The 13640-nt window shown below is 53.3% G+C and overlaps 1 protein-coding gene across 1 annotated transcript in view; it reads left to right on the top strand.

Moving 5' to 3' along the window:
- The first annotated feature begins 10971 nt into the window (after positions 1-10971).
- Positions 10972-13640, top strand: part of INKA2 (inka box actin regulator 2) — an 11992-nt gene continuing 9323 nt past the window's right edge. The window contains exon 1 of the mRNA XM_027091154.1: positions 10972-11205. Coding sequence (XP_026946955.1) covers positions 11149-11205 — 57 coding nt within the window. The 5' untranslated portion in view covers positions 10972-11148. The remainder of the gene's footprint in view (positions 11206-13640) is intronic.

Genomic DNA, 13640 nt, shown 5'->3' with positions numbered 1-13640 from the left:
AACATAGACATAAGGTGGCCCCCCTCGAATGTGAGGATCCGTGGGACTATGTGGAAAGAAGGGAAGGCACTATGATTTTTATAGCCACTTTTTCTCATTTGATCCTCAAAGCAACAAAGGGTAGGCAACCTTATTATTTGCATTCAATCTGCAAACATCTCTTCATTCATTCTTTCAGCAGAAATCTTCTAAACGCCTAATACGAATCAGCCAGATGCTGGAGATGCAAAACTGGGACAAAATAGGCAGAGCACTTGCCCTCAAGAAGAAAGATACATGCAAACGGATAGCTCTGGCCAAGGAGGAAATATTCAAATAGCACAAGGTGGTGTAAAAGTACATGCAGTACTGACATTTTTCAGGGCCTTAGCGGCTCAAAGTGTGGCTGTCATGTGGGAGAGCGTGAGAACATCTGAAAAATTGAGAAAAACAGCTTTTGGTATTCAGAGACCAATAGCTTTCTTCTCTATGCTCTTCTCTCCCCATCCCAAATCAGAGTGGTTTAAAGCATGCATGGAACTATAAGAAAACCTCCATGCCCGGGTCACTCTTTTCCTAATCCCTGGAGTCTAGCACTTCTGCCAAGATAGCTGCACCAGGAGACAATGCTCAAGTCCCTTGAAGCACTGGGGTGGGGGGGGGGGGTGATTTTCTGAGCTGATCCTGAAGGATAGATGTGGAGTTCATCAGGCAGTGGGGGTGGAAGGAAAGCTCACCAGGCAGACAAGTTAGAAAGATATTCTGGGCAAAAGGAACAGTTTGTGCAAAGGCGTGGAAGCATGAGAAACTATAGTAGATACGGTAAGGTATGAGCTTTAGCATGAACGGAGGCAAGTATGGAGCGCTTACCAGGAAACAAGGTTGCAGAGATATATTGGTCGCATAGTATGGAGGACCTTGTCTGCCACCATAAGGAACATAAAATTAATGTGTTATGCTCGCCCAAAGGAGGATAGTGTTATGTAGCAATAGAGAGAAATACAATTGGAAGTATAGACTAAGGCTTGATCGGTGACAAAGCTGAGGAGTTTGGATTGTAACTTGCAGAGCATCGAGCATCATCTCAGTTTGGGATCTAATATGAGGTAGTAACTGCAAGGCCCACTTTATAACGCTGTTTCTCACACCTAACAACCCCTGGGTCTTTTGGGTGTTGTCCACTGCTTTCTGAGTGTCAGTGCTTAACCTGTGTGCTGCTTAGCCAGCAAGCAGTGACTGAGCACATGTTTCCTAGTTCTCTCTCCCAGGCAAGGGGAACATTCCCTCCTATATTCTTCAGTTCATCTGCTCAGTGGACTATAGCACCATCAATAAACTTAAGTTACATCAAGTTTATTAAGTAACAATATCTGGCCTTCTGGACAGAATTTTTCATGACCCTGCTCAGTCCTATGCAGCTACCTTTCAACGTGGAGAATAACTATTTTCATATGTGCCCCTTGGCCTATGGGGTGACTATGTCTTCAGTACCTTTTCAAACAGGAATGAGGAGAGGGGAAGAAGCAGGAAAGGCCCAGGTTCCTATACTTTGCGCGGCCACCTCTCACCGTGGGGACTTGCTTAGCTGGCTTTCAGTAAAGGACCCCAGGCCATCCTCCCTCTCTCTAGACCAGACTCCCCTCTGCCCAAGGCCCACGTTGATTAATTGCCCCATTTAATACCACAGCCTCAGTCTTTAGGGAGGAAGGCGTCACATTTGCTCTTCTGCTGAGAATGGGGCCCAATTCATTCTTGTCCAGGCAACATAATAAATAACCTGCCCCTGTTGGCAGGGAGTTTATTAGAGACTGATGGGACATTTAACAATAACTGGGGGCCTGTGATTTATTAGGTAGGGAGGTTTGTGGCGTCTCCGAAGACGGGGAATGTGGAATTTAATTGATAAAGAGGCTGTCAGCAACAATGAGATGCACTCAATAGAATACGCATTTGAGGGCTTCTCTTTGGAGCTGTCAGGAAGGGTTTCTGCTAATCATACGCAGCTCCTGTGGATGGTGGTGTCTGCTGGTTATTTGGGTGAGACACAAATGGCAGGGAGGGGACTCTGAAAGGGGCCCGGGGAAGGGTGCACCTGTCAGTTGCCCGGCCTGATGGAAGAATGTGACACAAATGAGCAAAAGGAAAGATTTCCATCAGGCCAAGAGAGGGCTCCCCTTCAAGAGGACTTTGTTTCTCTCCTGTGAGCTGCTCAAGAGAACAAGAGGTGCCGAGCACCCACTTCCTGGAGAAGGAGGGAAAGGAAAGAGTTAAGTGGCAAGAGAGATTTGTTCTGGAATTCAAAACTCCCTAAGCCTGACCTATCTGCACCAGACACCCCCCTGCCTGGCTCCCCAGCCACAGACACTCACATACACATCACACCCCCACACACACCACCGTTACCTGCCTCCCCCCAACACCATAGTTACCCACATCCACACAGCCTCCTCCTGTCACTGCTGCTTTCATGCCGAGAACAGAGCCACAGAGACTCAGATGGATGGAGCCTCACCTTTTTTCTATTGTTGTCTGCCGGCTCTGGAGACCCCAGAATCCAGGCTGAGAAACTGGAAATATATTCCTGTCTGGAGCGTGCAGAGCGTACCGCACCTTACCTCCTCGGCCCGCCCTCCACCCAGCTTCCCGACAGCAAGGGAGCTTGGTTTTCTCTCTGAGGCCATCCACGATGGCACTGGTGATGGCACAGCTCTGTCCTCAGGCAGCCCTGAGCCTTTCCGGGCGGCTCTGCTCAAATTTGCCGCTCCCCTCATCCCTCAGGCGGTTGCTCAGACTTAAACAAGGCCACGTAAGGCACGAGAGAGGGGCTTTCTGAGGCCAGTCTGCTTCCCTCCTGTGATCCTCCCACATCTATTCTTAGGTCCCAGGAGACTGATCTGCCTCCGTGTTCCCTCCAGGGAGAGAAAGGGAGGGGAAGGCAAAGTCAGGGAAGAAGAAGTCATTGTCACTGTCTAATCTGAGCCTCAGTGGTGACACTGAGGGACCTCTGAGCAGAATGGATACAGCAACTGGTTTGATTAAATCAAACCTCTCCCTCAACCTTGTTAAATTAAACTGACAGGCCGGGAACAGATGAGGGAGCGCAGAGGGCTCATCACCTGCGGTGGAGGCAGGGGAGGCCGGGAGCTGGGGCCTCCCTCCCAGGAAGATCAGATGGTAGCAGAGCAGCAGCCTGCCCTTTCCCTTATTTGCTGACTATAGATAGGAGATGAGATTTATGGATGTGAGATGCCTAAGTACCTGTCTGAGCACAGGCTGTGAAAGTGATGCAGAGGCAGACTGCCGCCGCTCAGTAGGCTCTGCAAATTCCCTTGGCACTGTCCAGTGACAGTGTTCTTGACATTTCAAAGGGCCTTTACACTTTACCTTCACAGCAGGCAGGTAGCAGTGAGATTGTTTTCCTCACTTTACAGTCAGAGAAATTGAGGCACAGGGGTGGATTACAGGGCCAACTAGCAGGCAGAGATGGGCAGCAGAGCCAGTCTAAGACCCCCAGGTCTCCCTCACTTCTCCCTCCCCCGTCCTGGCTCACTTCACCTCCAGCTTATGTCATTTGGCGGAACTCCCCAGGACTTAGTCCCTGGACTGCCATCTCTTCTCCCACCCACCAGAGAAATGTAAACCACACAGCTTGCTTCGTGGGCCATCAGGAAAATGCCAGTTCCCACCTGGCTTGGGGCAGCCCACCTGCAAAGCACACGGCTGGCTTCCAAAGGTCACGAGGCCATTCTAATGTACTCATATCACTCTCCCACCTGCCCAAGCCCTCCCGAGTGATTTCCACTCCACCTAATTACAAGTTAGGGGAGGGGAAGGGGGTGGGCGAGATATTGTTAGCAACACCAGCAAACAGCAATAGGAGACAGATAACACCGATACCCTGCTGGCTTCCTCACCTGTCACCCAGTTCCTCACCTGCCAAAGCTAATTTTCCACTCACCAGTGGGTGAGAGCTCATTTCAGAGTGTGTGAGCCACACACACACTCACACACATGCATGGGTACCCAGTGCCATTGTGAATAGAGTAATGCCTCACCCAGGATTCCCTTGTTCTCACTTTCCATGCACTCCAATGATTTGTTTATTGACACCTCCACCCTTTTCCAATCTGTTTTCCGTAGGAAAGACACTGGGATGCGGAGGCTGGCAAAGACAGTGCATAGTGATTACTGGAGACCCTGTTGACCCCTACCTCCTCCAAGGCACACTCATCACATGCCAATTAATGATCAGAACCTGGGACAGGGAGAACAAAGGACAGAGGGAAGGGGAGAGAGGAGCAGACTTTCAACCACTGCCACCATGAAGGAAGCTGGGAGGGAGAGCCGGCACAAGGTGGTAACATTTGCCTGATGAGGACAAACAGCTGGAAACAGCACCTACCAGGGGAGCGTATGTATGGGCCACACCAGACATGGCATTGCCGTGCTCTTCCCTCATGGTTTTCATCACCACTCTTGACCTGAAAAAGATAGCAAAGAGCAGGCAGGCAGATAGGTCGAAGGTACTTGGACAAATATCACCAGCTTCCTGAACTCACCGTTGGTGTTGTGACTGGCCGCACGCAAACCCAACACGTCCAACCTATCGATCTGAAATCATAGAAGAGCTCTCTAAGGCAAGGAGTTGGATTCCTCTAGAAACACCTATTAAAGTGTGATGGAGGGGAAAGAGGTCTCGGCGGGGAGTAGGGGGAGGGTGGGAGGGACAGGGGAGGGAAGATCACTGGATCTGAGTTCCTTTGCTGATTCTGCCATTAGCGACCTGGGTGACTTAGGGCAAATCACTTAACATTTCTGGGCTGCACTCTCGTAACTTGTAAAGTCATATGCTTGGGTGTGAAATGCAGACTGTCAGACTTAGAGATCACAGAGGAGAAAACTGAGACACAACGAGGTTAAATTACGTGTTCAAGTCCACATGGTGAGGCCTTGGAGTGACAGAAGGCATGGGTTCTGAAGCCAGAGCCTCTGGGTGAACCGAGGGGAGTTCTGGTTCCTCATCCCTTCCTCACCTGCAGAACAGAGGCAATAGGAGCCCTGCCTCCGAGGGTCTGGGAAGAACAGATGCGTGCCTGACACAAGGAAAGCCCTCAATAAATGTTAGCTAGCTCTATTTTCAGTGACAGACTGGAGGTTCAGACCCACAGAGCTTGACTTCTAGTCTCTCCATGAGGTCACAATTCCCTGATTATCTATAAGGTCCTTTACAGCTCCCAAATTCTATGATTCTAAGTCAGAGAGATGAAAATGCAAGTTATTTCGAAAACCCTCCAGGCAGAGACACAAAAGGCCATTTGGGGGATTCATTATTCACTCTCCATTGCCTCAGTCGCTTTCTATGGATGACGATTCATGAGGAATAATCACAGCAGGGAAAACCTGTCCAAATGCAGGGAGGAGGGAGGGCAGTAAAAAACCCAAACTCCTTTGCGTGTTCAGCTCCTGTTCTGCAATGTGCATCTTCATTTGTTAAATGACGGCAGTGTTTCTTGGCCTCATTGCCTTTCCGCTCTGGGAACCGGAGGCTGTCTCCTGGTACAGACTGCTGCTGCTGTGAGTCACTGCCCACCCCACTCACACCCCACAAAACCCCAGGACTCTGGTCAAGCAGAAGCCCTCACAGAAGCAGCTGTCACCCTCAAGCATTGGCTCCCCTCAGGGTCTCCAGGCTGAAACCTCAACTGTACCCCAGGGCTGGTGTCTGATCAAGGTAAGGACAGTTCTCTGCCACCTGCAAAAGACCAGGCTTAGGAGCCAGCCTGCTGGAAGCAAATATGCACAGTAAGCCAAACCTGAAACTGACCTCTTTTTCTACTTACCCCATGGCCTCAGTGGGAGAAGCAGGTCGCCTTCTTTCTCTCTTGCTGACAACTCTCCCCCTGGCAGGCTGCCAATGCCTGGTACTTGTTTACAGCTACCAGAAGCTGGTGGAGATGACCAAATAGTGTGTAATAAAATCAGCTTTTGCCCTGAGTTGCAGGCCACGGTGATGTTACAGGCAAGTCAGCGCTGGGCCTCCAGGGAGCCAGATGTGGCAGGATATCCCCAGGAGAGTGCAGGGAGCAAGTCTCTTTCCTTCTCAGTGCTGTTTGCATCAACCAGCATCAATCTGCACAAATTCCATAAGTATATCCCCTAGCTGTGCCCTGACATTCTTCAGGTGTTCTTTGCAGTTGAAAAATACTTGCTTTTCCAGCAAATGTCTGCAAAATGGAAATGTTTACTTCCCAGTAGCAATGAGACCATCGCTTAGGCACCATAAGCAAAGGCCCATAGCTGCAAATAATTCCAAATAGGGGTTGGTAGCAGCCCATAGACTTAACTGTTCATTATTCAGACTAGTTTAATTTTGCACTTACAATTCCTCTGAATGAAGGAAGGAATGAATGAAGTTTTCTCAGACGACTATCCTTCATGCATGAAGTTTTCTCAGACGACTATCCTGCTACTGCTTCCTCCAACACCTTCCTTCTGTCCGTCTCCAAAAAGTTTTAGCACCTGCATAACTGGGTCTTGCAGCCCAGGAACTTTGTAAAGAAGTGACGACTGTGACTGTGGCGTCTAAGTTAACACAGTATGCAAGACTGATGGCCATTCTGCGGATGGGGAAGTATTCCGCAGAGGAGGGCAGTAGAAAGAGGTTACCTTGGAAACAAGGAGACTATTATATCACCTTTCAGACCCATCTCTTTGGACCTCAGTTGCTCTATCTGAAAGTGAGGAGAATGATACTCTATGTTTGAGGACACCAAAAGCTAACAAGCTTCCAATGACTGAGTCTTTGATTCCACCACCCAGTCAGAAGAGTTTTCCCTTAAACACCAAAGTGAATCTTTCTTTTGGAACCGAGAGGGCTCCCAACATGTAGACCACTTCGTCTCTCTGCTGTCTCTCCTGGTGTTGGGATTGTAAGAAGCAGAGGAGCCCAGGCCTCTGTCTAAGGTGGACAGAGGAAGATATCATGGAAACTGAGAGTTAGGTTATTCTAAGAAGAGTTAGGCTTCTGTCCAATTCCTCCCCCACCATCCCAGTGTTTCACACCAGCCACGCAGTCTCTGCTCAGCACCTCTGGGCCTGCCTGCCAGGAGAGGTCCTCTGCCTGGAGAGAAACAGTTCTGCAGTGATATCTGAACACATTCCAACAGCACGTTTTTATCTCTAGGGTCAGCCTTTCCTGTTGATGCTCAGGAGGTGTGGGGGGAGTGGGGACGGGGATTGGGATAAGGGCTGTTGGCAGCCACAAGTGGGGGAGGCATGAGGGCAATGGGGACATGGACCCACCCTTGGGAGGGTGATGTTATGATGAGGTTTCCAGACTGTGTGTGGCCACATATCTCTTTCCTCACATCAGGTTATCAGGATGAGCTCCTCAGCTCTTCTGTTGCCAGTGGAGATGAGATGGCCATTGCCTTAGCCAGGGGTGCCTCATCCAGGGCAGGCTAAGACTTGGGGGGTTGGGACATCCAGGTGAGAACCATAGGATCTGGAGCTAGGAGAATGGCAGTGTTTCCATTGTTTAGTTTAGGATCCGAGTTCCGTTGGGATACACCTGGTTCTGCCTCTCCCTTTGAGCTCAGTCATCGGTGCCAGGACCTTCAGGCTCTGGCAGTAGAGCAGAGGGGACCACCTTCCCTGACTAGGCTGGGCAAACCACAAGAGTCTGACACCTTTAGGCACCGTTTCCAGGAGCTGCACCTCAAGAAAAGTACCCACAATACACTTATCCCCACCAGCAAGGGGCAAAGCTGAGATGCTTCTGAGGGTTCCACTCCAGCTCTGGACGGCTTTGAGAAAGTAAGTTCACATCCAATCTCAAGACCTTTGATTTATTCTTTATTTTCAAATGAGGTAATCTCATCTTCCCCCCAGGCTGAGTGTTGCCGGGGGGCGGGCAGGAGGGAGGAGGCTGAACCATTTGATTCCTCTTCAGCAAAAATGAATCGTCCTCTAACCCCCACCCCCATCCTCAGCCCAAGAATATTTATCCCTGTTTATACAACCATGGCAATAGGCTTTATTCTCTACCACTTGAGAAAAAGAAAAAGAAAAGGTGGAAGACAGAGCTACCTCTTCAGAAACCAGGTAAGAGAGAGGGCTCCACACACCCTGGTGTAATGTTGACCTTCTCAGAGGCAGGGGAGCAAGAAAGTTGTAGTGGCCCAGCATCATAAAAGCACCCCAGAGTTTGACAGTAATTGTCCTCCAAAGTTCTGGGGGAACCACACGGGAATAGCACTTCTGACTTGGCTGGGACCTGTCTCTTTTGAGCACTGCACTGAGTTTATGGTCATCAGGTTTTTTTCTTGCCATATCCTTGACCTTAAAAGTGGGTAGAGGGCTTCCCTGGTGGCACAGTGGTTGGGAGTCCGCCTGCCGATGCAGGGGACACGGTTCATGCCCCGGTCTGGGAAGATCCCACATGCCGCGGAGCAGCTGGGCCCGTGAGCCATGGCCACTGGGCCTGCGTGTCCGGAGCCTGTGCTTCGCCACGGGAGAGACCACAACAGTGAGAGGCCCGCGTACCGCAAAAAAAAAAAAAGTGGGTAGAATGCAATCTTTGGCTTTGCTAACAATATATTCTTCATCTCTAAGATGGATTCCCCTTGTCCTGACTACTTCACAGATCATTGTCAAAATAGAGTTTTGTAAGGCATATAAAAGTGTTAAGATTCACATAGGTTTAAACTATAGCAAGGGAAACTGAGGCCAGTAAAAGGAAAGCATCTGTGCAAGGTCATACTGTGTTGTCAGTACTCTAGAAGGCCTAAACACCCAGTCCTAAATTCTTGTGAAGAGATCAGCCTGCATCTCCGGGAGTTTTAACCATAGCTGCTCTCCCACTAACTCCAAGAGGATTCCAGTCCTTGAGCTCAAAGGCATGGAGAAAATTAGGCCTGAAACTTGACTCCCAATACTATTTCAGCCACACACCCGCAGACTCAGTGCCTCGTATACCCGCCACTGCTGCTGGGTGCTGCGCAGCAAAGCACCGGCCCTCCGGGTTGAGGAGCTCTTTTGTGGTGTTTCTCCCCACATAAACCTTCCTCCGTGAACTATATGTTAACGGGCAGTCCCAGAGGATTCAACTCAAAAACTGGTCCACCTGGGCTGGAGACCTTAGCCCCATACTTGAGAATGGCTCCCACTCTGAACTCTCCTCGTGTCCTACCCAAAGGGGCCCCTTGGGGATCTCGATTCACAACTGCCAGGAAGCCGGGGGCCGGGCTCTGCAACGCTGAGCGGACCAGCGGGCCGGACTCGCCACGGGCGGCGGTGGCCGGCCTGGGAGAGCAGCAGGAAATGCATTTTCGGGCTCTCCCAGCGGGCGTTGGAAACTCGGGGGCAGATTCTTAGCTCCATCCCGCGGCCGTCGGCTTTTCTGACCCACGCGGGATCCTGTGCCGCGATCTCGAAGGGAGCGAGGCCACCTGAGTTGGCGAGCGGCCACCGAGACACAGGCTTCGGACTGGGTTCTGACCCACTTGTGTGCCTTTTCCTTTTCTCTATCCAGCGGCTTCCGCTGCCCAGCTTCATCCAAAGGGGGCAGTCAGGGCTAGGCCGAGAGCCCTAGGCAAGGTCCACTATAATTGAGAACCCGGGGCTAAGTGGAGGCCATCCGACTGGACTCTGCAAAGTCTTCATTTCTGAAGACGTTCATTTTTATCCTCCCTCCCTCCTTCGCTCTCACCTCTCCATGGTAAACAGAGGTGGCGCTCTTTGCTGACACGGATCGGAATGGCCGAAGTTTCTGCCTCCTTTCTTTGCCCCTTCTCTCGCGTCTTCAAAGTTGACTCATTTGGAGATCCCTAAATTCTGCCTGGGGCAAACTTTCCCCCATTAATTACCTTGAAACAACAAGTCGCTAATTGCGCTAATTATTCTCGGGCCCTGCAACACCGCCTCCCCGCGGGCCAGGCCGTATTGCAGGGAGCCCGGGCACCGGGTGGGAACCTCAGCCCCGACTCACGCGGAGGCCGGCGTTGCGGGTCCTGGGTTCGGCTGGGAGGAGCGCCCCGGGCAGGCCTGCGGCTCCTCTCGGGTCCATCGCCCAGGACCTGGCTGGAGCTCGCACACCTCCGGCGCATGGGCCGCGTCTGCTAAATAGAATGTTAGCATCTTTGAGTCCTCTCTCCCTCCCCCGACCTTACAGAGAGCTTCGCAAGTGGCCAGAGCAAGAATTAGGATAACTGACGCCGCCGGAGTACTGCGGGAGAGAAAGGCCTGCCCCTCCACCCCTGCCCACCCTACTGAAGGCAGCCCCCACCCCATTACCCTATTCTATGTTTTCATGAAGAGTCATTACCTGAAATTATGGTGTCTAATTTTTATTTTTTTACCTGTCTGTCTTATCCCCTTCCCTTCCGCCGCCCCTTGTACGTTCTTGAGACCAGAGACCTAGCCTGTCTTGTTCAGTAACCGCAGACCTATAACCCTGCAGGGAGTACAGTAGAGCCTCCATTGCTTCGTGATAAATACGTGAACGGACCGAGCGGCGGCTCCTCCGCTCCAGGGGTGAGGAGTAGACTGGAAGGTGAGGTAGACCCACACTTCCGGAGTCCACTTTTTTGAACACTTCAGAATTCAAAAGAGCTGCCGAGTGGCATTTGGGGTGGAGGGTGTTCCTTTTCTGATCGGAGTTTGGGAAACAGTGTTGACACTGAGGTACTCAGCTTCTTCCGAGACCGCTACCCAGTTCCCATCCGTAAGACGGGCTCTCTCTGGGGGTCACGTGCTTTGTTGGGGGACGTCGGTACAGTCTGGCGTCACGATATCCCCCGCCGCACCGGCCAGGACCAGGTAGGTGTCCCCCATGTCAGCCCCCCAGGAGCGGAGGCCCTCGCCTGGTGCACCCACCCGCTCCAGGGCCCATCCACTGCAGCCCAGCCCGCGCCCCCCGTGCGTTCTTCTCATTGGCTGAAGGCATCCCTCCTGCATTCTCATAGGCTGTCCCACTTTTCCCTCCGCCCCCAGCACGGACTGCGCGCCGCGAGTAGCCGGGAAGCGGCTCCAAGTCCGGACCTGGGAGCAGAGGCTCGGCTCGGCGCTGCGAGAGGCGCGGGGGCCGCGAGCCGGCCGAGCGCGGTTTCGGTGGGACCGGTGTTCCCATCCTGGGACTCTCTCGTGGAGCCGAGCCCGGCCAATAGGCGCATGAGGAAGAAGAGCAGGGAAATGGACTGCTATTTGCGCCGCCTCAAACAGGAGCTGGTAAGAGCGGAGCGGGAGCCGGGGGCTGGGAGGGCTGCTCCGCCACGACGGGTACCTGGCCTCCGCCAGGACCCCGGGACCGCGACGCGCGCGGGGCCGAGGCCCAGAGAGGAGAGGAGGGCACACGGCGAGCAGGCGGAGGACAGGGCCTGTCCTGAGGGAAAGGGGCCCCGTGGAAACTTGGAGCAGAGACTTGTGTGAGAGGGAGGCAGGCACGAACGAGTGAGAGAGACGGAGGGAGCCAAGCAAGTCCAGACCGAAATGTGCCCAGAGACCCGAGGGACCAAAGAGGGCTCACCCGAGACGCGGTGGGACCCGGGCGCCCGCACGGAAAGAGCGGAACGCGGCTGCCGGGCAGCTGGGGCTGCGCGGGGCGCCGGGAGGAGGGTGCGTGGCCCCAGCCCTGCGCGGGGCAGGAGGTCGGCCAGGGACTGCTCGCTCGAGGGGAGCTGGCACCTCCGGGCACCCCCCCCAGCTGTGGCGGCCGGGCTTGGCAGGGCTGGCGCGGCTGCAGGGGCAGGCCCTGCCGGCTGTCTGCCCGGACTTGCCTGCCAGCGGGGAGGGGGCTGGCAGCTGGACCGGCGGGGGCGGGCCCGGCGCGGGAGGACGGGCGCCGCCTGGCAGCTCGCGAGCGGGAGTGCGGAGGCCCAGCCAGATGTCAGGGGTCTGGGCTGGGGGAACGAGGAGGGAACGTGCAGAGGCCGGGGTGCGGGGGCCGGGAGAAGTGGCACAGTCTCGGGGTCGGGGGGTGGGCGGCGGGGCGTGGAAATCGCCCAAGTGGGGAGAGCGGCTTCTGCCGAAACTCTGTTGTGGGAGGCGCATTGCTTCTTACTGACTTAATATCCCTCCCCTTCCCACCTGCCACCTCTCTTGTTCTACCCACCACGAGAATTCAGACAGATATTATGCACGTCCCCCACCTGGGCCGCCACAGCCGTCTCTGTCAACCAGGCTCTCCTGGGGCTTTGCCTCCGCCTCCTTTTGTCCCTTTTAGTTTGTTTCTCTTGGAGTCGACCTCTTTTCGGTCTCACTTTTCTCCCCTCTTTCTTCTTGCTTTTCAGGGCCAGGGGCACCCAGGCTGACAACAGCAGACCTGGATCCAAAAAGTGCCAGCCCATGGCTCTCCAGATTCCATGACAGCCTCTCCCACTCCTGCCTGCAAACTGTCCACTCTTCCCGCTGGGGAGGGAGCTTGGCAGCTTTAACAGGGGCCAGCTTGGGGGGGAGGGGGAGCTTGTAGCAGCAGGTGTTCTCATTGATGTTTCCTGGTCAAGTGGCCCAGGCACTCTTTCTGTCTGTCCCACTCCGGGGCCTGCCTTCTCAGGTCAATGGTCACTTCTCTGGGACTTCCTCCCCAAGCCCTTTTGGTGGTGACACTCAGATGGGAACGTTACCCAGAGGAATGCTTCTTAGATGAGGGACAGAAGAGTCTCCATCATGTCCTTTCCCATACTCATTTTCTCATGCTTTCCATGTCAGTTTGGGATGGCTGGCCCCAGCCCACACATAATTCTGACTTGTCCCATTCACTTGTCCAATACCAGAAGGAAAGGTCAAGGTCGCCACAGATAACGCCTGAAGTCCAAGGGCCATGTTGAGAAAAGAATCTAACAGAATCCTCTTTTTTTTGCTTGGAATCTGGGACCACACCACCCACCTCAGGATCTGCCTTAATAGAGGGTTTGTGGGTGTTCCTGGCACAGGCTTGAATTTTAAAATCCTACTGATTTGCATTTTTTACAGCACCTTAGGTGGGAGGTGGTGAGGGGGGGCGAAGACAGTCTGTGGACGCCGGGAGAATAAAAAAGGCAACAGGAATCTGCACGGAGCTGAGCTCCAGGTCTTGATTTGCATGCTGTCCTGCCAAGGACTTGAGCCCCAGTCCCCGGAAGGAGGAAGGGGAGAGGCTGAAGTCACCCAGCTCCCCATTAGCTTTCATTTGGCCCTTTGTCTGAACAGCTTCAGCCTTTGACTCTCTTGGAGAGGAAGCCAAATGCCTGGCCTGGGGCCCAGAATGACACTCAGATGGGAGAGCTCTGCACCCTCCCTGCACCCATGGTGTTCCGCCCCCTCCCCAGTGCCAGTCTGCCCAGAAAGGAGACAGAGCAGAGTGACAGGCAGAGCTATTAGAGTCTTGTTCACTCCCTGACGCCTCAGCCCAGGGCTTAGGCAGAGCCAGATCTCAGTGACTCTGTTTTCCCAATGGAGTGAAGGAGAAGGTGGAGCTGAGTTAGCTCAGGCTCAGCCTTTTGGCTCCTCTAAGGACTTTGGGGTTTGAATTCACCGCAGCTTGGTTGTGCCTGGGTTAGGAAGGTGTTGGCTTGTTTATCCCCTGGGTCTGCAATGGGGTGGGAAAGGCTTATAGTCAGTATGTGTCATGAGCTTGAAGTGTGTGTGTGTGTGTGTGTGTGTGTGTGTGTGTGTGTGTGTGTGTG

Source organism: Aethalodelphis obliquidens, unplaced genomic scaffold, assembly GCF_003676395.1.
Source record: "Aethalodelphis obliquidens isolate GAN/ISIS:26980383/991018 unplaced genomic scaffold, ASM367639v1 scaffold70, whole genome shotgun sequence".
In the NCBI taxonomy this organism is placed as follows: Eukaryota; Metazoa; Chordata; class Mammalia; order Artiodactyla; family Delphinidae; genus Aethalodelphis; species Aethalodelphis obliquidens.
Note: the sequence above shows the minus strand (reverse complement) of the source record. Positions and strands in the feature narration are given on the sequence as shown.